We start from the raw sequence: 27,184 nt of genomic DNA, 5'->3' as shown, positions 1-27,184 counted from the left end.
CCTCTCTCTATCCCTCCACCTCTCTCTATCCCTCCACCTCTCTCTATTCCTCCACCTCTCTCTATCCCTCCATCTCTCTCTATTCCTCCACCTCTCTCTATTCCTCCACCTCTCTCTATCCCTCCACCTCTCTCTATTCCTCCTCTCTCTATTCCTCCACCTCTCTCTATCCCTCCACCTCTCTCTATCCCTCCATCTCTCTCTATTCCTCCACCCCTCTCTATTCCTCCACCTCTCTCTATCCCTCCACCTCTCTCTATTCCTCCACCTCTCTCTATCCCTCCATCTCTCTCTATTCCTCCGCCTCTCTCTCTATCCCTCCGCCTCTCTCTATCCCTCCGCCTCTCTCTATCCCTCCACCTCTCTCTATCCCTCCACCTCTCTCTATTCCTACGCCTCTCTCTATTTCTCCGCCTCTCTCTATTCCTCCATCTCTCTCTATCCCTCCACCTCTCTCTATTCCTCCACCTCTCTCTATCCCTCCACCTCTCTCTATCCCTCCATCTCTCTCTATTCCTCCACCTCTCTCTATCCCTCCACCTCTCTCTATCCCTCCACCTCTCTCTATCCCTCCACCTCTCTCTCTATCCCTCCGCCTCTCTCTATCACTCCGCCTCTCTCTATCCCTCCGCCTCTCTCTATTCCTCCGCCTCTCTCTATCCCTCCGCCTCTCTCTATCCCATCCGCCTCTCTCTATCCCTCCACCTCTCTCTCTATCCCTCCACCTCTCTCTATTCCTCCACCTCTCTCTATTCCTCCACCTCTCTCTATCCCTCCACCTCTCTCTATTCCTCCACCTTTCTCTATCCCTCCACCTCTCTCTCTATGCCTCCGCCTCTCTCTCTATCCCTCCACCTCTCTCTATTCCTCCGCCTCTCTCTATTCCTCCGCCTCTCTCTATCCCTCCACCTCTCTCTATCCCTCCACCTTTCTCTCTATCCCTCCACCTCTCTCTATTCCTCCGCCTCTCTCTATCCCTCCACCTCTCTCTATTCCTCCACCTCTCTCTATCCCTCCACCACTCTCTATCCCTCCGCCTCTCTCTATCACTCCGCCTCTCTCTATCCCTCCGCCTCTCTCTATTCCTCCGCCTCTCTCTATCCCTCCACCTCTCTCTATCCCTCCACCTCTCTCTATCCCTCCACCTCTCTCTCTATCCCTCCACCTCTCTCTATTCCTCCACCTCTCTCTATTCCTCCACCTCTCTCTATCCCTCCACCTCTCTCTATTCCTCCGCCTCTCTCTATCCCTCCGCCTCTCTCTATCCCATCCGCCTCTCTCTATTCCTCCGCCTCTCTCTATCCCTCCACCTCTCTCTATCCCTCCACCTCTCTCTCTATCCCTCCACCTCTCTCTATCCCTCCACCTTTCTCTATCCCTCCACCTCTCTCTATTCCTCCACCTCTCTCTATCCCTCCACCTCTCTCTATCCCTCCACCTCTCTCTATCCCTCCACCTCTCTCTATCCCTCCACCTCTCTCTATTCCTCCACCTCTCTCTATCCCTCCGCCTCTCTCTATCCCTCCGCCTCTCTCTATCCCTCCACCTCTCTCTATTCCTCCACCTCTCTCTCTATCCCTCCACCTCTCTCTATCCCTCCACCTCTCTCTATCCCTCCACCTCTCTCTATCCCTCCACCTCTCTCTCTATCCCTCCACCTCTCTCTATTCCTCCGCCTCTCTGGGAAGTTATTATTGACGTCCTGCCATTGTCTGGAGTGCTTTTCTCACCGCTCTCCATTGACAATGAATAATAAATCTTCGGCACGCTGACACAATGTAGCGATCTGTCACTCTGATTGGCTGAGACTCGCATTGATTCTTCATCTTCTTCATTTGTAACAGAAGGATAATAATTGGGAACATTCTCCGCAGACAGACGTTGTCACAAATGTTCATTTCTTCTTCTGATCTGAAAAAGAAAAGAACAAAAAAAAAATCATTTGATTTGCACCATTTTTTTCTAGACAATCAAATGCAGCCACTGTGCCCATCAATTGCCGCCAGTTTGCCCCATCAAATGCTGCCAGTTTGCCCCATCAAATGCCGCCAGTTTGCCCCATCAAATGCCGCCAGTTTGCCCCATCAAATGCCGCCAGTTTGCCCCATCAAATGCCGCCAGTTTCCCCCATCAAATGCCGCCAGTTTCCCCCATCAAATGCCGCCAGTTTCCCCCATAAAATGCCGCCAGTTTCCCCCATCAATTGTCGCCAGTTTCCCCCATCAAATGCCGACAGTTTGCCCCATCAAATGCCGCCAGTTTGCCCCATCAAATGCCGCCAGTTTCCCCCATCAATTGTCGCCAGTTTCCCCCATCAAATGCCGCCAGTTTGCCCCATCAAATGCCGCCAGTTTCTCCCATCAAATGCCGCCAGTTTGCCCCATGAATTGCCGCCAGTTTGCCCCATCAAATGCCGCCAGTTTCCCCCATCAAATGCCGCCAGTTTCCCCCATCAAATGCCGCCAGTTTCCCCCATAAAATGCCGCCAGTTTCCCCCATCAATTGTCGCCAGTTTCCCCCATCAAATGCCGACAGTTTGCCCCATCAATTGTCGCCAGTTTCCCCCATCAAATGCCGCCAGTTTGCCCCATCGAATGCCGCCAGTTTCTCCCATCAAATGCCGCCAGTTTGCCCCATGAATTGCCGCCAGTTTGCCCCATCAAATGCCGCCCGTTTGCCCCATCAAATGCCACCAGTTTCCCCCATCAATTGCCGCCAGTTTGCCCCATCAATTGCCGCCAGTTTGCCCCATCGAATGCTGCCAGTTTGCCCCATCAATTGCCATGGCTTTTGGCTGGGTGGACCAAGTAAAGCCTTGCGCATGAGGAGAGGGGCCGCCATGATTTTTGGCTAGGTGGATCAATTTGAACCTTGACCATGAGGAGTGGGGCACCCAAGCCTTTTGGCTAAGGTGAACCAAGTTTAGCCTGACCCACGAGGAGAGGGGCCAGCACATCTTTGGCTAGGTGAAGTAAGTTGAACCTTGCCTATGAGGAGAGGGGCAGCCACGCCTTTTGGCTAGGTAGACCAAGTTAAACCTTGTCCATGAGGAGAGGGGCCGCCAAGCCTTTTGGCTAGTTGGACCAAGTTCACCCTTGCCAATGAGGAGAGGGGCCGCCACACCTTTTGGCTAGTTGGACCAGGTTGAGCCTTGCCCAGGAGGAAAGGGGCCACCAAGCCTTTTTGCTAGATGAACCAAGTTTAGCCTTGCCCACGAGGAGAGGGGCCAGCACACCTTTTGTCTAGGTAGACCAAGTTAAACCTTGCCCATGAGGAGAGAGGCCACCATGCCTTTTGGCTAGGTGAACCAATTTGAACCTTGCCCATTTTGGCTTGGTGGACCAGGTTGAGCCTTGCCCATAGGAAGAGGGTCTGCAAAGCTATTTGCCTAGGTAGACCAAGTTAAACCTTGCCCATGAGGAGCGAGGCCGCCAAGCTTTTTGGCTAGGTGAACTAAGTTGAACCTTGCCCATGAGGAGAGGGGTCACCACACCTTTTGGCAAGGTAGACCAAGTTAAACCTTGCCCATGAGGAGCGAGGCCGCCAAGCTTTTTGGCTAGGTGAACTAAGTTGAACCTTGCCCATGAGGAGAGGGGTCACCACACCTTTTGGCAAGGTAGAACAAGTTAAACCTTGCCCATGACGAGAGAGGCCATAACACCTTTTGGCTAGGTGAACCAATTTGAACCTTGCCCATGAGGAGAGAGGCCACCATGTCTTTTGGCTAGGTGGACCAGGTTGAGCCTTGCCCATAAGAAGAGGGCCTGCAAAGCTATTTGCCTAGGTAGACCAAGTGGAATCTTGCCCATGAGGAGAGGGGCCCCCAAGCCTTTTGGCTAGGTGAACCAAGTTCAACCTTCCCCATGAGGAGAGAGGCCACCATGGGGCATGAGGCTCCTGACAGGGGCAAGGTTTGGTCCATGTAGTCAAAAGGTATGGCAGCCCGTCTCCTCATGGGCAAGGTTCCACCTTGTCCACCCAGGCAAATAGCTTGGCTAGGTGGATCAAGTTGATCCTTGCCCATTTCAGCTAGGTGGACCAGGTTGAGCCTTGCCCATAGGAAGAGGGTCTGCAAAGCTATTTGCCTAGGTAGATCAAGTTAAACCTTGCCCATGAGGAGCGAGGCCGCCAAGCTTTTTGGCTAGGTGAACTAAGTTGAACCTTGCCCATGAGGAGAGGGGTCACCACACCTTTTAGCTAGGTGGACCAAGTTGATCCTTGCCCATTAGGAGAGAGGCAGCCACGCCTTTTGGCTAGGTGGACCAATTTGAACCTTGCCCATGAGGAGAGGGGCCGCCACGCCTTTTGAGTAGGTAGACCGAGTTGAACCTTGCCCATGAGGAGAGGGGCCACCACACCTTTTGGCTAGGTGAACTAAGTTGAACCTTGCCCATGATGAGAGAGGCCACCATGGCTTTTGGCTAGGTGGACCAATTGCCCACGAGGAAAGGGTCTGCCATGGCTTTTGGCTAGATAGACCAAGTTGTGTTTTGCCCACGAGGAAAGGGTCTGCCATGGCTTTTGGCTAGGTGGACCAAGTTGAGCCTTGCCCATGAGGATAGGAGCCGCCCAAGCCTTTTGGGGGGCCCCAGCATTGAATCCTAACTCTTTGAAAGGGGGGACTAGACACATACACTTAAGTGCAGTTTGTTTTTCAGGACTTTCATGGCCAAGGGACCCATAGTCAGAGTTGAAGGCTCGTTCCCACCCAAGATCTCTCTGAGCCTCCAGGTTCCGGGTCCCATGACAGGAATTGAGAAATCCTGTAAATCAATTTTCCCTCTTTCACAGATCAAAAAATGATCATCATCAAATTACCATTGGGAGGGGAGGGGGGATTTAGGACTACAGAGATTATTTATGGTACATGGAAAAAAATAAATGTCCTCCAGTCTCTGTATAGTACATCCCCTTTAAATGGGATTGGCTCTATTCTCCTGGGGGGGGGGGGGCGCTCCGTCTGTAACCTTTCAGCATCGGCTCGATAATTGCATTACAATCCATATGTGCACCTGAGTTCCCCTCCCCCCATGTGACCTGCCCCCTCCCCCCCGGGGACCCCCCCAGGTATGTCTCACCATGTGTGTATATTACAGGAGAGAGGCGCCAGGATGCCGGGACTGATGAACCGCTTCACCGGGGCCCCTCTGCCCCTCACCGCCTCGGAGATCAGCGCCTGTGTCAGCGGCTACGCCCTGGGGATGACGGCGTCACTTACCTACAGCAACCCCGAGAGCCAATCCGTGGAAGGTAAGTCCCAGCATGCTTTGCACTATAGATAGAGAATAAGAAGAGATACCGAGAATTACACCCGACATACAGGACATGAGAAGTGGTACTGTGCAGAGTTCCAGGTATGGTTATGTCGGGGTCTCTGATTGGAGGATCACACATTCCCCGATCTCTAACAAACCTTCCTCCCCTCCCCCAGCTCTCTTCGTCTACCCCCTGAACGAGCACACGGTGGTTGTGGGATTTGAGGCCGTCATCTGCAGACGTATCATCACCGTCCAGATCAAGGACAAGGCCAAGATGGACGAGTCGTACTACGACTATTGCAGCATGTCCAGCGGGAGGCTGCTAGAGGGCAACGGTGAGCACTGAGTTCATGGCAAGTGATAGTTCTTTGGGTGTGTACAGAGGAGCACCTGGGAAGTCCATCTCACTTGAAGGACTTTTTGAAGCAATTGGGTAAGAGCATCGGATGCGACCGACGCGTTTCGGCAGAAACAAAAAAAAAGCGCCTCCTCCTTCCTTCCTCAGGGCCTGGGCAGTCCATGTTAATAAAATCAGCACTCGGGCTGCTGCCATAACCGAGATATCCATCTCTTCAGGCGGCGGTCCGGTTTACGATAATGATGGTCTCGGCGGCGGATTCGCCACGAGATCACCGTTATCGGCGGTGGGAGAGGGGGCCTCCCCTCCTGCCGCTCTCCCGTGTCCTCCGCCACTTCCCGGAGCCGGCGGAGGCGATCGGGTCCTTCTCCTTGCTGTGTATGGATATGAGTGAGGGGGAAGATGCCCCCCCCGCCCGTCTCTATACCATAGCAGGGGGCGGAAGCGACGTCCAAGCGTCACGTCCGCCCATTCGTCTTAAAGGGACATTTTTTTTGTTGTCATTTTTTCAATTTAATTTTTCTTTTTTTATTGCATTTTAGTGTAAATATGAGATGAGACGCCTTTTTGACCCCCCAGATCTCATATATAAGAGGACCTGTCATGTTTTTTTTTTACTATTACAAGGGGTGTTTACATTCCTGGTAATAGGAATAAAAGTGACCAATTTTTTTTTAAATAGTGTAAAAAGAAATAAAATAAAGTAAAATAAATAAGATTTTATTCCCCCCCCCCCCCAAAAAAAAGTGCGCTTGTAAGACCGCTGCGCAAATACGGCGTGAAAAACAGTATTGCAGCGACCATCATTTTATTCTCTAGGGTGTTAGAGTTTAATAATGTTTGGGGGTTCTAAGTAATTTTCTAGCAAAAAAAAAATGTTTTTAACTTGTAAACACCACATTTAGAAAAACAGGCTGGGTCCTTAAGGAAAGATGACGTCTATCATCTCCTGATGACACTAAAAGCAGCCGTGACTGATTTTCCCTTTCCATTGGTCCAGCGCTGTCACACCCACCTGGCATCGGTCAACCAATAAAGCTATTGTAAGGTCCACATTGCCCCTTTTTCAATGTAGTACCTCCCGGTAGCCTCTAGGTGTCGCCAGTGATAAAGCCCGCTCTTCTGTATTATCTAAAAAGATGCGACTTGTAGCGACTCCTCTCGATAAACGGAGACATTGTATCGCTTCTTCAATCCAACGAACGCACAGAATGTACCCCTATCTAATCCCCCACCTAAAGGTGAAAGCCGCCATCGCCCGCGCTAATTCCCCCTCCAGGGCCGCCATCAGGGTGGTACAGGCAGTACACCTGTAAGGGGCCCGGAGGTCCCTAGGGGCCCGGGTGGCAACCCCCCTTTTTTTTTGTAAAGGGCTCGAAAAGGTCCCCAGGGCCCCGGCTGGAAACCCCCCCTTTTTTTATTTATTTTTTTATAATTTTTTTAAAATTTATATATATATTTTATATTTTTATTAAAGGGCCCGGAGGTCCCCAGGGCCCCGGATGGCAACCCCCCCTTTTTTTATTGATTTTTTTATCATTTTTTTTTAAATTTATATATATATTTTATGTTTTTATTAAAGGGCCCGGAGGTCCCCAGGGCCCCGGATGGCAACCCCCCCTTTTTTTTATAAGGGGCCCGGAGGTCCCCAGGGCCCCGGATGGCAACCCCCCTTTTTTTATTTATTTTTTGATAATTGTTTTAATATATATACATATTTTTTAGATTTTTTGTTTTTATTAAAGGGCCCAGAGGTCCCCAGGGCCCCAGATGGCAACCCCCCTTTTTTTTTTATTAAACTTTTTTTTTATATATATATTTTTTTCTTTTTATTAAAGGGCCCAGAGGTCCCCAGGGCCCTGGATGGCAACCCCTCTTTTTTTATAAAAAATAAAAAAATCCAAATTTTTTATATATATATATTTTTTGCTTTTATTAAAGGTCCCCATGGCTCTGGATGGAAACTCCCCCTTTTTTGTTTTTTATATATATAAAAATATATATATATATATATATTTTTTTTTTATTATTATTTCTTTTTATTAAAGGGCCTGCTCCAGGGGACCCCCCGGGTCTCTGCTCCAGGGGGCCCATGCCTGAAGCTGTGTAAGCGGCCCCATAATTCCTGATGGCGGCCCTGTCCCCCTCTAAGCCATTCCCACGTTAGGCGCGAGATCATTAATGCAGGTTGCGCCGCTGCGAGAATTTCTGGGTCATTAAATCGATCGGCTGTTTTTTTTCTGGTCACCAGGAGACACCGATGGGGAGGGGGGGGAGGGGAGGGGTCAGGTCTCGGTCCCCCGCGCCGGGTTAAACGCAATCCGCGGAAACCATTAAACGCGGCTCTCCAGTTGCCTTGGAAATCCAGTTTCGTTCTCCGAAGTCTCCGGCAGATAATGAGGATTGTACGCAAATTTCTGCCGCGACAAAACAGCTGGAGACGGGCAAAAAAAAATAAAAAACCCCACGAAAAAACAAACGGATTGAGTTTTGTGAATTTGGTGAGCCGCGGTTGGCCGCAGACGAGTATCCGGGGAGAAAAAAGTAAAAATATAATTTTGTGCCGAAAAAAAAAATGTCAGCCGTTCGTTATCATGGCTTTTGATGTTCTCAGCCGCCGCGGCGTCTGTCGTTAGAGGGGTACTCCGGCTTATCCCAGCAACACAGGAGAGTCCAGGCCGTCATTTCGGGGGAAGATTTGCTGGGCGGTTATTGTTGGCAGCAGGACAAGAGCCTCTTCCCCACAACCCTGGCCAGTGGTTGTGGGGGGTCTGTGGGCAGGGGGACTTATCGGAATCTGGAACAAGGCGGCGCCCCCAGATCCTGCTCTTTAATAACTAAGGGGCGGGGGCCACCTGGTGATGTCACCTGGTGAACCCGCCCCCTTGTGATGACATTGACTGAGGGCATGCTTGGTCACTGACATCACAAGGGGTGGTGTCACCGATATTCACTGGTTGTTAGGGACGCTGGCGGCCCCCGCTCCTGAGTCAGGGCTCTTAACGCTGCCTGAGCACAGCTGCGTTAAGTTCCCCTGTCCCTCAAAACTGGGGTAATGCATTGGGCAAGTTAGGTGACCGCGAGGCCCCTGTGAGTGCGAGGCCTTAGGTGACCGCCTAATTTGCCTAATTAAAGAGCCGCCTCTGGACTTGTAGTTCTACAACAGCTGGAGGCCCTCAGGTTGCCCACCCCTGACATAGACTATTTGTATTTCCTAAAGCTGTGATCGGGTTTTTATAGCGTATATATCTCACTTTTCTTTACTTTTTCTCCTCAAGGGCGGATCCTGCTGGATGAAGACCTGGAAAGGATCATTTTTGTGGCCAATCTGGGCGTGGTTCCGTCTCAGGAGAGCGTGTCCGTGCTGATCAGTACGTCTTCGGAGCTGCCCACGCTCTCCAGTGGGGCCGTCAGGGTCCTGGTCCCCCCCATCTGTGTCCCCAGAGTGACGCAAAGCACCTCTGACAGCGCTTTGGCCGCCGCGAGATTGTAAGAACCCCTCTTGTATGCACTGTATGTTTTGTACGCGACGGGGAAGATTTACTACAACTGGAGAGTGCGAAATCCGGGGCAGCTGTGCGCGTGGTAGCCAAGCAGCTAACTTCAGCTTGTTCAATTGAGATTTGCACGCTCCAGTTTTAGTAAATTAACCCCCATATGACCAATCGAATGTGAGTATGTGACTCCCCTCTGTCCAGGTGTCTCCAGTGAAGGGCCCGGGTAATCCTCCATCATACAAAGACATTGTAGACAACTGTGCCCCTCCTACCTTGTGGTAACAGTTTGGTGAAGACCCTTTCCAGTTCCACCATGACTGTCCCCAGCAGCCAGCTCCATAAAGACACGGTGTGACCAGTCTGGTGTGGAGAAACTTGAGTGTCCTTCACAGAGCCCTGACCTCAACCCCACTGAACACCTTTGGGAGGAATTGGAACGCCAACCTTTTTTTTGGGCCCCAACATGTGAGCTAGGTCTTCTCATCCGATAATATCAGTACCTGACCTCAGAAACGGGGACAAATTCCCACAGAGACCCTCCAAAATCTTGTGGAGAACCTTCCCAGAAGAGTGGAGGATATTCTGGCCACAAAGGGGCTACTTCATATTAATGGCCTTTGGGAAGGGGGGGCATAACTCCATAAACATCATTGGGTTTGGGAAGGAATATCCAACAAGCTCATATACTGTAGGTGTGATACGTGGAGGAACTACACAGAACCCTGTCCTCAACCCTACTCAACACCTTTGGGAGGAATTGGAACACCAACTTTTTTTGGGGCCCCAACATGAGCTAGGTCTTCTCATCCTGACCTCAGAAATGGGGACAAATTCCAACAGAGACCCTCCAAAATCTTGTGGAAAATTTTCGGAGAAGAGTGGAGGATGTTCTGGCCACAAAGGGGCTACTTCATATTAATGGCCTTTGGGGAAGCGGGAGGGGGGGGAGCATAACTCCATAATTGTCATTGGTTTTGGAAGGCATGTCCAACAAGCTCATATACTCTAGGTGTGATGAGTGGAGGAACTTGCGTGTCCTGCACAGAGCCCTGACCTCAACCCTACTGAACACCTTTGCGAGGAATTGGAACACCAACTTTTTTTGGGCCCCAACATGTGAGCTAGGTCTTCTCATCCTGACCTCAGAAATGGGGACAAATTCCAACAGAGACCCTCCAAAATCTTGTGGAAAATCTTCCCAGAAGAGTGGAGGGTGTTCTGGCCACAAAGGGGCTTCTTTATATTAATGGCCTTTGGGAAAGGGTGGGGGGGGGGCATAACTCCATAATTGTCTTATGTTTTGGAAGGAATGTCCAACAAGCTTGTATACTGTAGGTGTGATGAGTGGAGGAACTTAAGCTGAGCCCTGGCCTCAACCATACTCAACACCTTTGGGATGAATTGGAACACCAACTTTTTTTTGGGCCCCAACATGTGAGCTAGGTCTTCTCATCCAATAATATCAGTACCTGACCTTAGAAACGGGGACAAATTCCCACAGAGACCCTCCAAAATCTTGTGGAGAACCTTTCCAGAAGAGTGGAGGATATTCTGGCCACAAAGGGGCTACTTCATATTAATGGCCTTTGGGAAGGGGGGGGCATAAATCCATAATCATCATTGGGTTTTGGAAGGAATATCCAACAAGCTCATATACTGTAGGTGTGATGAGTGGAGGAACTACACAGAGCCCTAACCTCAACCCTACTGAACACCTTTGGGAGGAATTGGAACGCCAATTTTTTTTGGGCCCCAACATGTGAGCTAGGTCTTCTCATCCTGACCTCAGAAATGGGGACAAATTCCCACAGAGACCCTCCAAAATCTTGTGGAGAACCTTCTCAGAAGAGTGGAGAATGTTCTGGCCACAAAGAGGCCATTTCATATTAATGGCCTTTGTGGGGGGGCATAACTCCATAATCGTCATTGGGTTTTAGAAGGAATGTCCAACAAGCTCATATACTGTAGGTGTGATGAGTGGAGGAACTTGCGTGTCCTGCACAGAGCCCTGACCTCAACCCTACTGAACACCTTTGGGAGGAATTGGAACACCAACTTTTTTTGGGCCCCAACATGTGAGCTAGGTCTTCTCATCCTGACCTCAGAAATGAGGATAAATTCCAACAGAGACCCTCCAAAATCTTCTGGAGAATCTTCCCAGAAGAGTGGAGGATGTTCTGGCCACAAAGGTTTTGGAAGGAATGTCCAACAAGCTTGTATACTGTAGGTGTGATGAGTGGAGGAACTTAAGCTGAGCCCTGGCCTCAACCATACTGAACACCTTTGGGATGAATTGGAACACCAACTTTTTTTTTGGGCCCCAACATGTGTACCAGGTCTTCTCATCCAATAATATCAGTACCTGACCTCAGAAACGGGGACAAATTCCCACAGAGACCCTCCAAAATCTTGTGGGAAACCTTCCCAGAAGAGCGGAGGATGGTCTGGCCATATTAATGGCCTTTGGGATAAGGGGGCACAATTCCATAATGACCATGGTTTCGGAATGGATGTCCAACAAGCTCATATAGGTGTGATGAGTGGAGGAACTCAAGTGTCCTGCAGAGAGCCCAGACCTCAACCCTACTGAACACCTTTGGGAGAAATTGGAACAATGTGAGCTAGGTCTTCTCATCCAATAATATCAGTACCTGACCTCAGAAATGGGGACAAAAAAGATTGGAGGACCTTCTGCCCATATTAATGGTCTTTGATATAAGGGGGCACGACTCCATTATGGCCATGATATTGGAATGGATGTCCAACAAGCTCATATAGGTGTGATGAGTGGAGGAACTCAAGTGTCCTGCAGAGAGCCCTGACCTCAACCCTACTGAACAGCTTTGGGATTAATTGGAATGTAAACTGGTGTTTTGTTTTGTTTTTTGGCGCCCAATGTGAGGTCCAACATGTGAGCCAGGTCTTCTCACCCAGCATTGACCTCACAAATGGCCACAAATTCCCACAGACCCCCTTCAAAATCTAATAGAAAACCTTCCCAGAAGACATGAGGATTTTATGGGCACAAAGGGGGCGTTATTCCATATTAATGGCCATGGAGGGAATGGGCAGCTCCATACTAATGGCCATTGGGGGCCAGGGGGCAACTCCAAATTAACAATCATGGTTTTGGAATGTTTTGTCCAACAAGCTCATATAGGTGTGTTGGCCCACTGTCCATATTTCCACAAGTAACTTCGAACATGCATTAGCAATCCATTGCTGGATGTCCATGGGTCAATAACTTCTTCGTAAATGTCTTTGGGGCCATGCAAACTTCTAGCATGGCCCTCCTGGTGTGCTTTGCCCCAAGAGTGGTGCCCCATGTGTGATATTTTGAGGGATATCAAGGCTTCAATATCGGTGTTTGTCCACAGGAGGGAGGTCGGTCTGGCCGGAGGCACCAAGAAGCTCTGCCTGGCGACTCTGTTGGAGACGGAAGCGGTGAACTCCATCGAGTATGAACTTACCTTCCACCTGGAGATCCGAGCTCCGTACCTCCTGGCAGGTAAGTGACCGGAGAAGGTTAGCAGGACTGGACAGAAGAGCGAGATGGGAATGCGCTAAAGGTGACACAGCAATGAGTAGAGATCAGAGGGGCTACAGGTAGAATCTGATAGAGAGGACCAAAAGGAAGAGTTTCAGCAACATTAAGGTGTTTTTTTTGGTGGCTTTCAGAGTTCTCATCCTTAGGAAGAACTGACTGGACACAGGTAGAGGCCAACTGTATTTCAAAGGTAAGGACAGTTATCTTGAAAACCTGGCCTGTTAGTGGGCCCTGAGGACAGGGGTGATGACCACTGACCTAGGCTACAGACAGACAGGACTCTCATCTATCCAAGAGAAGATAAAGATGGAGAGATAGACTGACCTGCAAACAGACTGGGCTCTCTGCTGCCTCCTCTGACTCACATCTGGTACTGCGTTCCTTATTGCAGGTGTGGAGAGTCCCACCCACGAGATCCGAGCCGACGCGGACCCCTCTGCTCCTTCCGCCAAGAGCATCATGATCACACTGGCCAACAAGCACACCTATGACCGTCCAGTGGAAATCCTCATCCACCCCAGCGGTAATGAGACCTCCGGCAGATGAGAATTGCAATTCATGTGTGGTGGTTGGGGGTGGTTGGGGGTGGTGGTGGTGGTCAGGGCTGTCTTTAAGGCAGGGCAAAAGGGGCAATTGCAATGTTTGTGTGGTGGTTGGGGGTGGTGGTGGTGGTTGGGGTGGTGGTCAGGGCTGTCTTTAAGGCAGGGCAAAAGGGACAGCTGCCCCGGGCCCAGTCATTATTGTGGGGCCCAAAGCAGCTGCCCCTTTGAGCCTACACTGCCTGAAAATAGTTGACAAGTGGATATGGGAGGGGCCCCAACAAAATGTTTGCCCCAGGGTACAATCAATATTAAGACGACCCTGGTGGTGGTTGGGGGTGGTGGGGGGTGATATGATGGGGTTCTGGGTTGACAATCAGGAGGTAATAAAATGCTTGGATGACATTGAAGCCCATAAATATATATTCCATCTGCCACCCCCCCCCCCCCACTTTCCAGTTGCACGAGTCTGACTAATGGGCACCAGTCTTACCACACCACTCAGTGCACTCAGAAAGCTAACAGACCTGGTCAGACACTCCCCCTTCTGGTCAGACACTCCCCCTTCTGGTCAGACACTCCCCTTCTGGTTAGACACTCCGCCTTTTGGTCAGATACTCCCCCTTCAGGTCAGACACTCCCCCTTCTGGTTAGACACTCTCCCCCTTCTGGTTAGACACTCCCCCTTCTGGTCAGATACTCCCCCTTCTGGTCAGACACTCCTCCTTCTGTTCAGACACTCCTCCTTCTGGTCAGACACTCCACCTTCTGTTCAGACACTCCTCCTTCTGATCAGACACGCCCTTTTCTGTCTAGACACTCCTCCTTCTGTTCAGACACTCTCCCTTCTGTCCAGACACTCCTCCTTCTGTCCAGACACTCCTCCTCCTGTCCAGACACTCCTCCTTCTGTTCAGACACTCCCCCTTCTGGTCAGACACTCCCCCTTCTGGTCAGACATGCCCCCTTCTGTTCAGACATGCCCCCTTCTGTCCAGACACTCCTCCTTCTGTCCAGACACTCCTCCTTCTGTCCAGACACTCCTCCTTCTGGTCAGACACTCCTCCTTCTGTTCAGACACTCCTCCTTCTGTCCAGACACTCCTCCTTCTGGTCAGGCACTCCCCCTTCAGATCAGACACTCCCCCTTCGTTCCAATTTTTTGTAATAGGAATAAAAGTGATAGAAAAAAAATTAAGGGGAAATTGTAAAAAAGAAAAAAATAAATCATTTTTTTTAAGCGCCCCACATCTTTATCACATCTGATACAAAAGGATGGGGGTGGGGTTGGGCTTTCCGGGGATCCAGTGGCTGAACTGTCACCCGTCTCCAAATAAAGCTCCAAATATTTGGAAAAAATGTAATTTCTGTTAAAGGGCCCCATTCACAGGACCGGGCCGCGGACGGGCGGACGGGGGATCCCAGATGTTGGGCGGGGCAACTCGAGTAACGCGGCAGATGCATCATGGCGTCCGCAGATGATTGATCGCCGTTGGGTTTAATTAAACTTTTTTTCTAATCTCACACTGTGCCTGTTGGTTTCCCGCGGGGACGGCGGCGTGTTGTCTGATCCGCGCTCTGTGTGCGTCATTCGGGGGGGACGTGCTGATTGGACAGATGGGGTGACACCGCGTTCCTGATGTATGGAGACGCGGCTGACTTATTACAGGACGTGCGCCGTTGTGTGGTTTGTAGACGGAATATTATGACACACAGCTGGTGCCTGAGGATCCCTTTAAAGGGGACCTGTCATAAAATGTTTCCCATGTAGAGGGGAGACTGAGGAAATGCCTCCTCCTCCTCCTACAAAGTTACAATGTACAGTCTGATCACTGGGGGGAGGGGAGACTGAGGAAATGCCTCCTCCTCCTTCTACAAAGTTACAATGTACAGTCTAAATGATAAAGTAAGGGGTCCTACTGATTCCTAAACCCCCATTGGTGTGTGATATGCGCCCCTTTTTTGCATCACGATCCGATCTTTGCTCCGTTGCCTTGGCCGAACATTTTTACCCCCACAGACGGATCCCATGCAGATGTCTCCTCGGGTCTAACCTTCCTCTGTTCTGCGTTTTTCAGAGCCGCATCTGCCGCACATCCTGATGGAGGAGGGCGACATGACCCCCTATGAGTACGAGCAATTCCTCCGAGGGAAGAGCGACTTCATCCGAGGAACCAAAAAGGATCCCAGTGCAGAGAAAAAGGTAAAAGGAAAGGGGGAGCGTCATATATATATATACACTGTATATTTCACGCAGCTTCCTGCTATAGAATCCGATATTTAAGAAGAAAAGTAAAAAAAATAAAAAATAAAACTTCTACTGCTGATTACCCAGCAACAGGCACATGAATGTATAAAATAAAAGCAATGTTTAGATTGTTTTGCAGAATTTCACGCCTTCTTTATGTTTCCTGGATCTTCAAGTTTAACTTGAAAGATGTTGTTTTTTTACTTTTACAGTATTTAGATTTTTTGTATATATTTTCTTTATTTTAATTACACAATTTTTATTTATTTATTGTTTGTTTTTGTTTACATATTTTCTTTATTTTTAATGATTTTTTTTATTTATTTCATTTACACAATTTTGATTTATTTATTGTTTTTGTTTTACATATTTTCTTTATTTTTATTGATTTTTTTTCTATTTATTTTCTTTATTTTATTTACACAATTTTTATTTATTTATTGTTTGTTTTTGTTTACATAGTTTCTTTATTTTTATAGAATTTTTTCTATTAATTTTCATTATTTTCTTTACACGATTTTTATTTATTTATTGTTCGTTATTATTTACATATTTTCTTTATTTTTTACATTTTTTTTTTCTTTTTTTTCTTTACACAATTTTTATTTATTGTTTGTTTTTGTTTACATATTCTCTTTATTTTTATTGATTTTTTTGTATGTATTTTCTTTATTTTCTTTACACAATTTTGATTTATTTATTGTTTGTTTCTGTTTACATACATTATTAATTTTTATTGATTGTTCTTCTATTTATTTTCTTTATTTTATTTACACAATTTTTATTGATTTATTGTTTGTTATTGTTTACATATTTTCTTTATTTTTACTTTTTTTTATTTATTTTCTTTACACAATTTTTATTTATTTATTGTTTGTTTTTGTTTACATATTCTCTTTATTTTTATTGTTTTTTTTTGTATGTATTTTCTTTATTTTCTTTACACAATTTTGATTTATTTATTGTTTGTTTCTGTTTACATATTTTCTTAATTTTTATTGATTGTTCTTCTTTTTATTTTCTTTATTTTCTTTACACAATTTTTATTAATTTATTGTTTGTTTTTGTTTACATATTTTCTTTATTTTTATTGATTTTGTTATGCATTTATTTTCTTTATTTTATTTACAGTATTTTTCGTTTTTTTATAGATTTTATTTCTATTTATTTTCTTTACACAATTTTGATTTATTTATTGTTTGTTTACATATTCTCTTTATTTTTATTGATTTTTTTGTATGTATTTTCTTTATTTTCTTTACACAATTTTGATTTATTTATTGTTTATTTCTGTTTACATATTTTCTTAATTTTTATTGATTGTTCTTCTTTTTATTTTCTTTATTTTATTTACACAATTTTTATTGATTTATTGTTTGTTTTTGTTTACATATTTTCTTTATTTTTTATGTATTTATTTTATTTACAGTATTTTTTTGTTTTGGTTTTTATGAATTTTATTTCTATTTATTTTCTTTACACAATTTTGATTTATTTATTGTTTGTTTTTGTTTACATATTTTCTTAATTTTTATTGATTGTTCTTCTATTTATTTTCTTTATTTACACAATTTTTATTGATTTATTGTTTGTTTTTGTTTACATATTTTCTTTATTTTTAATGATTTTTTTTATTTATTTCATTTACACAATTTTGATTTATTTATTGTTTTTGTTTTACATATTTTCTTTATTTTTATTGATTTTTTTTCTATTTATTTTCTTTATTTTATTTACACAATTTTTATTTATTTATTGTTTGTTTTTGTTTACATAGTTTCTTTATTTTTATAGAATTTTTTCTATTAATTTTCATTATTTTCTTTACACGATTTTTATTTATTTATTGTTCGTTATTATTTACATATTTTCTTTATTTTTTACATTTTTTTTTCTTTTTTTTCTTTACACAATTTTTATTTATTGTTTGTTTTTGTTTACATATTCTCTTTATTTTTATTGATTTTTTTGTATGTATTTTCTTTATTTTCTTTACACAATTTTGATTTATTTATTGTTTGTTTCTGTTTACATACATTATTAATTTTTATTGATTGTTCTTCTATTTATTTTCTTTATTTTATTTACACAATTTTTATTGATTTATTGTTTGTTATTGTTTACATATTTTCTTTATTTTTACTTTTTTTTATTTATTTTCTTTACACAATTTTTATTTATTTATTGTTTGTTTTTGTTTACATGTTTTCTTTATTTTTATTAATTGTTTTTGTATTTATTTTCTTTACACAATTTTTATGTATTTATTGTTTGTTTTTGTTTACATATTCTCTTTATTTTTATTGTTTTTTTTTGTATGTATTTTCTTTATTTTCTTTACACAATTTTGATTTATTTATTGTTTGTTTCTGTTTACATATTTTCTTAATTTTTATTGATTGTTCTTCTTTTTATTTTCTTTATTTTCTTTACACAATTTTTATTAATTTATTGTTTGTTTTTGTTTACATATTTTCTTTATTTTTATTGATTTTGTTATGCATTTATTTTCTTTATTTTATTTACAGTATTTTTCGTTTTTTTATAGATTTTATTTCTATTTATTTTCTTTACACAATTTTGATTTATTTATTGTTTGTTTACATATTCTCTTTATTTTTATTGATTTTTTTGTATGTATTTTCTTTATTTTCTTTACACAATTTTGATTTATTTATTGTTTATTTCTGTTTACATATTTTCTTAATTTTTATTGATTGTTCTTCTTTTTATTTTCTTTATTTTATTTACACAATTTTTATTGATTTATTGTTTGTTTTTGTTTACATATTTTCTTTATTTTTTATGTATTTATTTTATTTACAGTATTTTTTTGTTTTGGTTTTTATGAATTTTATTTCTATTTATTTTCTTTACACAATTTTGATTTATTTATTGTTTGTTTTTGTTTACATATTTTCTTAATTTTTATTGATTGTTCTTCTATTTATTTTCTTTATTTACACAATTTTTATTGATTTATTGTTTGTTTTTGTTTACATATTTTCTTTATTTTTTTTATGTATTTATTTTCTTTATTTTCTTTACAGTATTTTTCGTTTTTTTATGGATTTTATTTCTATTTATTTATTGTTTGTTTTTGTTTACATATTTTCTTTATTTTTATTGTTTTTTATTTTTTTATTTATACATTTTTTTTTTTAATGCTGATCTGACCCTATTTCTTCCTCCTCCCCCTCTGACAGACGGAGATCATCCGCAAGCGCCTGATCAAGGATATCTGTCACAACCCCGTGGTGATGTTAAACTTCTGTCCGGACCTTCCGACGACGCATTCCGGCCTGAGCAAAACGCAGGGGGAGTTCATCTTCCTCATCGATCGCAGCGGCAGCATGAGCGGAGTCAACATCACCAGGGTCAGGGTAAGGTGGGGGGGCAGGAGGGAGGGGAGGTAATTTTTGGGGGTGGGGCCACCTGTTAGGCCCGCCTCCACCCTCATTCTAGCCAGACCACAGAGATAATTTCTAACCCAGAAGAGAGAGTCTCATTGGAAATAATCGTTGGATTCATAACGATCGTTGCAGCCCCATAGAGATTAGAGACAGCGGCGCAGCGTAACGAAGTGTGTGTTTAGTGGCGTCTCCAGGTTTCATATTAAGGGGGGGCACATGGGGGGACAGGGACAAAAGTAGGGGGGGCCAACTATAAAATGCAATTATATATATGTATATCCTGTGGCCCTTTACTACGATCCCACAATGGACCCTTTCACATGTTCTGCAGTGAGCTCCCTTCCTAAGCAGTGGGAGAACTATCAGGGTTGCAAATGTTATATAATGTTGGGGGGGTCAGGGCCCCCTCTGGCCCCCCTTTAGTGACGCCATTGGGTGTGCTCCATAAGGCGAACTCCCTACTGGCTGACAAAGGCGGTGATTGGCGCTCCAGCCCCCCAATTGCCAGGCCCATATATATATCCTGGGGCCCTTTACTACGATCCCACAATGGACCCTTTCACATGTTCTGCAGTGAGCTCCCTTCCTAAGCAGTGGGAGAACTATCAGGGTTGCAAAGGTTATATAATGTTAAAGGGGGGTCAGGGTCCCCTCTGCCCCCCCTAGTGACGCCATTAAGTGTGCTCTATAAGGCGAACTCCCTACTGGGTGACAAAGGCGTCGATTGGCACTTCAACCCCCCAATTGCCAGGCCCATACATATATATATCCTGGGGCCCTTTATTGCGATCCCACAACAGGCCCTTTCACATTTTCTGGGGCCCCCCAGGGTAGTAGAAAACAAGAGATATATGTCACCAGCACACCAAGAAAATGTAAGGGTCCAAAGCAGTGGGAGAACTATCAGTGTTGCAAAGGTTATATAATTGTTGGGGGGGGGGGTCAGGGCCCCCTCTGCCCCCCCCCCAGTGACGCCATTGGGCGAACTCCCTACTGGGTGACAAAAAAGCGGCGATTGGCGCTCCAACTCCCCAACCGCCAGGCCCAGCCGAGGGGATCTGTACACTTCTTCATGGAACTAATGGATGGAAGGTGGTGCTAGACTGGGGAAAGTTGAGATTTGTATTATCTATATAGAAAGGTGATTTTCTGTTGAGGAGTCCGGCCCAGACTGGAGGCACAATGTATGGAGACCTTTGTTAGGTATTAGGCTGCTACCTCTCTGGCGGCGGTTAGTGCGCCGTACAAGAGATAATCTGATTTACTTATTTAGGGCTTAAAATATGTGGAATGTAATTCAAACTAGACAGTGGAGGCCCAGATGGATAACCATCATGGCGGAGGAGGGAATGGCTAGACATCATGGTAAAGAAGGGAATGGCTAGACATTGGGGTAGAGAAGGTAATGGCTAGACATCATGGTGGAGAAGGGAATGGCTAGACATCATGGTGAAGAAAGGAATGGCTAGACATCATGGCGGAGAAGGGAATTGGCTAGACATCATGGCGGAGAAAGGAATGACTAGACATCATGGTGAAGAAAGGAATGGCTAGACATCATGGTGAAGAAAGGAATGGCTAGACATCATGGCGGAGGAGGGAATGGCTAGACATCATGGCGGAGAAGGGAATTGGCTAGACATCATGGCGGAGAAAGGAATGACTAGACATCATGGTGAAGAAAGGAATGGCTAGACATCATGGTGAAGAAAGGAATGGCTAGACATCATGGTGGAGGAGGGAATGGCTAGACATCATGGTGGAGGAGGGAATGGCTAGACATCATGGCGGAGAAGGGAATTGGCTAGACATCATGGTGGAGGAGGGAATGGCTAGACATCATGGTGGAGGAGGGAATGGCTAGACATCATGGTGAAGAAAGGAATGGCTATACATCATGGCGGAGGAGGGAATGGCTAGACATCATGGCGGAGAAGGGAATGGCTAGACATCATGGCGGAGGAGGGAATGGCTAGACATCATGGTGGAGAAGGGAATGGCTAGACATCATGGCAGAGGAGGGAATTGGCTAGACATCATGGCGGAGGAGGGAATTGGCTAGACATCATGGCGGAGAAGGGAATAGCCAGACATCATGGCGGAGGAGGGAATGGCTAGACATCATGGCGGAGAAGGGAATTGGCTAGACATCATGGCGGAGAAGGGAATTGGCTAGACATCATGGTGGAGGAGGGAATGTCTAGACATCATGGCGGAGAAGGGAATTGGCTAGACATCATGGCAGAGAAGGGAATTGGCTAGACATCATGGCGGAGAAGGGAATTGGCTAGACATCATGGTGGAGGAGGGAATGGCTAGACATCATGGCGGAGAAGGGAATAGCCAGACATTATGGCGGAGGAGGGAATTGGCTAATCATCATGGCGGAGGAGGGAATGGCTAATCATCATGGTAGAGAAGGATATGGTTAGTCGCCATGGTGGATAATGGAATGGTTAGACATTATGGTAGGAGAAAGAGATTGTTAGCCATCATGGTGGAGAAGGGAATGGCTCACCATCATGGTAGAGAAGAATATGGTTAGCCATCATGGTAGAGAATGGAATGGCTAGCCATTATGGTGGAGAAAGAGATGGTTAGCCATCATGGTAGAGAAGTAGATTGTTAGCCATTATGGAGAAGAAGGGAATGGCTAACTATCATGGTAGAGAAGGAGACAGCTGGCTATCATGGTGGAGAATGGACTGGCTCACTATCATGGTGGGGATTGGGGAGATGGATGATTCTCCATTTTCACTGAACACCAACACAGTCTAATGCTGAACATGTCCGGTTTTATTACATTCTATTTATTTTGAGCCGAGAAGAAGGGGAGGGGGAGGGGGAGGTCTTCTCCTGTTTTGAAATGTCACATTGTTTTTTTTTTTTGGGTTTACAATGATTTTCCGATCACTCCACACAATAGAATGATCGGCTCTCAGGAGAGCGATGTCTCTCAATATTTATTCTATGCGACTAAAAAGGCTCAGGGAATAGGGAATAGACCTTTGCGCATGTCTGACCGCCCCGCCCCCCCACCACCCATCTGAAGGGCGAAGAACCGGCAAAGTCTTCTCTAATCCCTTTTACTCATCTGCAAAAACTGGCAATTGCCCCCCCTGTGCCCTCCACGGGGGCAACCTAGAAAATAGCACCACCTCCAGTCCATTCATTGTTACTGCAAGACATTTTATTTACATATTAGCATCAAAGATCCCCCCCATACAGCTGATTCCATCCTTCCATCCTTCCATCCTTCCATGAGCGATCTCTTATTTTTCCACCATTTGACCCGTCGTCTCCTAGGAACGCGTCTCTGAAATTCCCCAGCTACGCGATCGCAGGTTGACGTCACTTCACCTGACCCGAGACCTCACATCTTCTCCTGGCAACCGCCACTGCCAGGCATAATAATGACATCCATTAATGTCTCCCCGGGGGAGGTCCAGGAGTTTCCTCTCCAGAGCAGAGCCCGCGCCGCGCCGAGATGAAGCCGTCTGCCTCCTGACACAACGGGGCGGGCGCTTTTCACCGGTGTATTTCTGATCCATTCGAAGGGGTGATGGTAGCCAGTCTCACTCCAGATCCGGGAAATCAATCCTGGTCTTACTCCAGATCCGGGAAAACAATCCTGGTCTCACTCCAGATCCAGGAAATCAATCCTGGTCTCACTCCAGATCCGAGAAAACAATCCTGGACTATCTCCAGATCCGGGAAATCAATCCTGGTCTCACTCCAGATCTGGGAAATCAATCCTGGTCTCACTCTAGATACGGGAAATCAATCCTGGTCTCACTCCAGATCCAGGAGATCAATCCTGGTCTCACTCCAGATTCGGGAAATGAATCCTGGTCTCACTCCAGATCCGGGAAATCAATCTGACCCTCCCTCTAACCCCAGCACTAATCCTTCCTCTAACCCCAACAATAACCCTTCCTCTAACCCCAACACTAATCTTCCCTCTAATCCCAACACTAACCCTCCCTCTAACCCCAACATTAACCCTCCCTCTAACCCCAACACTGACCCTCCCACTAACCCCAACACTGACCCTCCCTCTAACCCCAACACTAACCCTCCCTCTAACCCCAACACTAACCCTCCCTCTAACCCCAACAATAACCCTTCCTCTAACCCCAACACTAATCTTCCCTCTAATCCCAACACTAACCCTTCCTCTAACCCCATCACTAACCCTTCCTCTAACCCCAACACTAACCCTTCCTCTAACCCCATCACTAACCCTTCCTCTAACCCCAACACTAACCCTTCCTCTAACCCCAACACTAACCCTCCCTCTAACAACAACACTAACCCTCCCTCTAACCTCAACACCAACCATTCTTCTAACCCCAACACTTATCCTCCCTCTAACCTCAACACCAACTCTCTTTCTAACCTCAACACTAACCCTCCCTCTAACCCCAACACTAACCCTTCCTTTAACCCTAACACTAAGCCTCCCTCTAACCCCAACACTAACCCTCTAACTAACCCTCCCTCTAACACCAACACTAATCCTCCCTCTAACCCCAACACTAACATTTCCTCTAACCCCAACACTAATCCTTCCTCATACCCCAACACTAATCCTTCCTCATACCCCAACACTAACCCTTCCTCTAACCCCAATACTAAACCTTCCTCTAACCCCAACACTAACCCTTCCTCTAACCCCAACACTAATCCTTCCTCTAACCCCAACACTAACCCTTCCTCTAACCCCAACACTAATCCTCCCTCTAACCCCAACACTAACCCTTCCTCTAACCCCAACACTAAACCTTGCTCTAACACCAACACTAACCCTCTCACTAACACTCCCTCTAAACCCAACACCAACCATTCCTCTAACCCCAACACTAACCCTTCCTCTAACCCCAACACTAACCCTTCCTCTAACCCCAACACTAACCCTTCCTCTAACCCCAAAACTGACCCTCCCCCCACAAACCCCACCCTAATCCTTCCTCTAACCCCAACACTAACCCTCCCTCTAACCCCAAAACTGACCCTCCCTCTAACCCCAACACTAATCCTTCCTCTAACCCCAATAGTAACCCTTCCTCTAACACCAACACTAACCCTCTCACTAACACTCCCTCTAACCCCAACACTAATCCTCTCACTTACCCACCTTTTAGCCCCAACACTAACCCTTCCTCTAACCACAACACTAACCCTTCCTCTAACCACAACACTAACCCTTCCTCTAACCACAACACTAACCCTTCCTCTAACCCCAACACTAACCCTTCCTCTAACCCCAACACTAATCCTTCCTCGAACCCCAACACTAATCCTTCCTCTAGCCCCAACACTAACACTTCCTCTAACCCCAACACTAATCCTTCCTCTAACCCCAACACTAATCCTTCCTCATACCCCAACACTAACCCTCCCTGTAACCCCAACACTAACCCTCCCTCTAACCCCAACACTAATCCTTCCTCTAGCCCCAACACTAACACTTCCTCTAACCCCAACACTAATCCTTCCTCTAACCCCAACACTAATCCTTCCTCATACCCCAACACTAACCCTTCCTCTAACCCCCACACTAACCCTCCCTGTAACCCCAACACTAACCCTCCCTCTAACCCCAACACTAATCCTTCCTCTAACCCCAACACTAACCCTCCCTCTAACCCCAACACTAACCCTTCCTCTAACCCCAACACTAACCCTTCCTCTAACACCAACACTAACCCTCCCTGTAACCCCAACACTAACCCTCCCTCTAACCCCAACACTAATCCTTCCTCATACCCCAACACTAACCCTCCCTCTAACCCCAACACTAACCCTCCCTCTAACCCCAACACTAACCCTTCCTCTAACCCCAACACTAATCCTCCCACTAACCCCAACACTAACCCTCCCTCTTACCCCCACACTGACCCTCCCTCTAACCCCCACACTGACCCTCCCTCTAACCCCAACACTAACCCTTCCTCTAACCCCAACACTAATCCTTCCTCTAACCCTACTCCATCCAAAACTAAAAAATAAAAGTTCTGGGTGGAGTTGAGTGAGAACTTGAATTCTGGTGAATTTTCTTTACTGATTTTAGAGAAACAGAAATGTATCGATCGACCGATCACCTCTATGTGTGTGGTCGCATCGATCGGGTACAGAGAGGCAGCGGATGAGCGCCCGGCGGCGCCTGTATTACCGCCTGCGACGCTCTTCTTGGACAGAGCAGGAAACTCCTTCCATCACCTGCTCGGCCTTCTCTTATAACCGTCAGTCGGAGGATCGTCCAGGCATGAAAAGGTTAAAGCACCCGGACAGCCGGACGCTAATTGGCCAATCGCCTGGCTGCGGCGGCTCTCCAGTCACCAGACACAAAGCAGCTCGCCGCTTCTTCCACGATCGATCTCTGCGCCTCGCCCGCTCGCAGACGCCTCTTTCCTGTAGGTGACGTGCAATAACGAAACGTGTAATTAATTCCGAAGTGTAAAATATAATTAGCACCCCGGCGAAGCCGCGCAGACCCGGCGGTTGATTGCACGCTACACGCCAAAACCGGCGGGAATCCGCGCCTGGAGATAATGAAGAAATAGGAGGGTGTAGATTTCTTATGATGGAAGAGACTCGTGTGCGGAGAGTTTAACCCTCTCATCACTTCAGGAGGTTAAAGGGGATTGTAAACCTCGGACGTGAAATCTGAACAAAGCACATCCCTCTATAGTGTGTACTTGTCTCAGTCCAGAGCACTACGTGTCATTTCTGTCTGCTGCCTCCTCCTCTGCCATCTGCAGGAGTCATTCCTGACAAGTTTTCCTGACACCATGAGTAAAAAGGTGACAGGGGAGGGAGCTCCTCCAGCACACAGTCTGTGATTGGCTTCAGCTCGGTTCGGGCCCCTTATTTACAGGTGTAATGCAAAAAATAAAAAATAAACGGGAGGGGGGTTTGGGCAGCAGGCTCCCTTGGGACCATCGGGCCCTTATAGGTGTAATGCAAAAAAAAAAAAAAAAAAAACGGGAGGGGGGCCTGCCGGGCCTGTAAGGGGCACTGGGGACCATCGGGCCCCTTACAGGTGTAATGCAAAAAAATGAAAATAAAAAAAACATTAAATATAAAAAAAAAAACAGGAGGGGGGCCAGCCATCAAACCCCTTACAGGTGTAATGCAAAAAAAAAATAATAAAAAAAAACATTAAATTAAATAAAAAAATAAAAAATAGGAGGGGGACCATCGGGCCCCTTACAGGTGTAATGCAAAAAAATAATAATAAAAAAAAATATTAAATTAAAAAAAAAAAAAAACGGGAGGGGGGCCAGCCGGGCCTGTAAGGGGCACTGGGGACCATAGGGCCCTTTACAAGTGTAATACAAAAAATAATAATAAAAATAACATTAAATTAAATAAAAAAAAAAAAATGGGAGGGGGGTCAGCCGGGCCTGTAAGGGGCACTGGGGACCATCGGGCCCTTTACAGGTGTAATACAAAAAATAATAATAAAAAAAAACATTACAGTAAATAAAATAAAAAAAATAAAATGGGAGGGGGGTCAGCCAGGCCTGTAAAGGGGCCCTTGGGACCATCGGGCCCCTTACAGGTGTACTGCAAAAAAATGAAAATAAAAAAAACATTAAAAAAAAAAAAAAAAACAGGAGGCGGGCCAGCCATCGAACCCCTTACAGGTGTAATGCAAAAAAAAATAATAATAAAAAAAAACATTAAATTAAATAAAAAAAGAAAAAATGGGAGGGGGACCATCGGGCCCCTTACAGGTGTAATGCAAAAAAAAATAATAAAAAAAACATTAAATAAAAAAAAAAAATGGGAGGGGGGCCAGCCAGGCCTGTAAGGGGCACTGGGGACCATCGGGCCCCTTACAGGTTTAATGCAAAACAAAAAAAAATGGAAGGGGGCCAGCTGGGCCCCTTACAGGTGTAATGCCTGTACCCCCCTGAGGCGTGTCCCTCCCGGAAGAGGCTGGTCAATAAGGAGGGAGGAGGGTGAGTGATAACATGAAAACCCCGAATTCTGAGGGGTGCGGTAGGAGAGAAGATGTGGATAAGTAGAGATCCGCTTTAAGAAAGAGAGGAGATAACAGAACAGGAATGTATTTGTTTTCCTCCGCTGTCTAATTATCTTCCCCTCTCTTCCCTCCGCTTAATTGCTTTTGCTGGACCCCAATCTCTGTGATGTCACCGCTCATTTGCATATCCATTAAGAATCCTGCCTTTGTCTCCGGCTGGGAATAAATTCAGGGAACCGGATCAGACAGAAGGGAACCGATTAGACAGAAGGGAACCGGATCAGACAGAAGGGAACCGATTAGACAGAAGGGAACCGATTAGACAGAAGGGAA

At 45.7% G+C, this 27,184-nt stretch overlaps 1 protein-coding gene across 1 annotated transcript in view; it reads left to right on the top strand.

Moving 5' to 3' along the window:
* The window catches only part of VWA5B1 (von Willebrand factor A domain containing 5B1), a 118,270-nt gene that overhangs the window by 35,020 nt on the left and 56,066 nt on the right, over positions 1 to 27,184 (top strand). The window contains exons 2-8 of the mRNA XM_040327042.1: positions 5,097 to 5,250; positions 5,432 to 5,593; positions 8,895 to 9,105; positions 12,491 to 12,621; positions 13,052 to 13,183; positions 15,276 to 15,400; positions 18,652 to 18,828. Coding sequence (XP_040182976.1) covers positions 5,112 to 5,250; positions 5,432 to 5,593; positions 8,895 to 9,105; positions 12,491 to 12,621; positions 13,052 to 13,183; positions 15,276 to 15,400; positions 18,652 to 18,828 — 1,077 coding nt within the window. The 5' untranslated portion in view covers positions 5,097 to 5,111. The remainder of the gene's footprint in view (positions 1 to 5,096; positions 5,251 to 5,431; positions 5,594 to 8,894; positions 9,106 to 12,490; positions 12,622 to 13,051; positions 13,184 to 15,275; positions 15,401 to 18,651; positions 18,829 to 27,184) is intronic.

This window comes from Rana temporaria, chromosome 10 (assembly GCF_905171775.1).
Source record: "Rana temporaria chromosome 10, aRanTem1.1, whole genome shotgun sequence".
NCBI classification, from domain to species: Eukaryota; Metazoa; Chordata; class Amphibia; order Anura; family Ranidae; genus Rana; species Rana temporaria.
The sequence above is the reverse complement of the archived record's forward strand: the minus strand, read 5'-3'. Positions and strand labels throughout refer to the sequence as shown.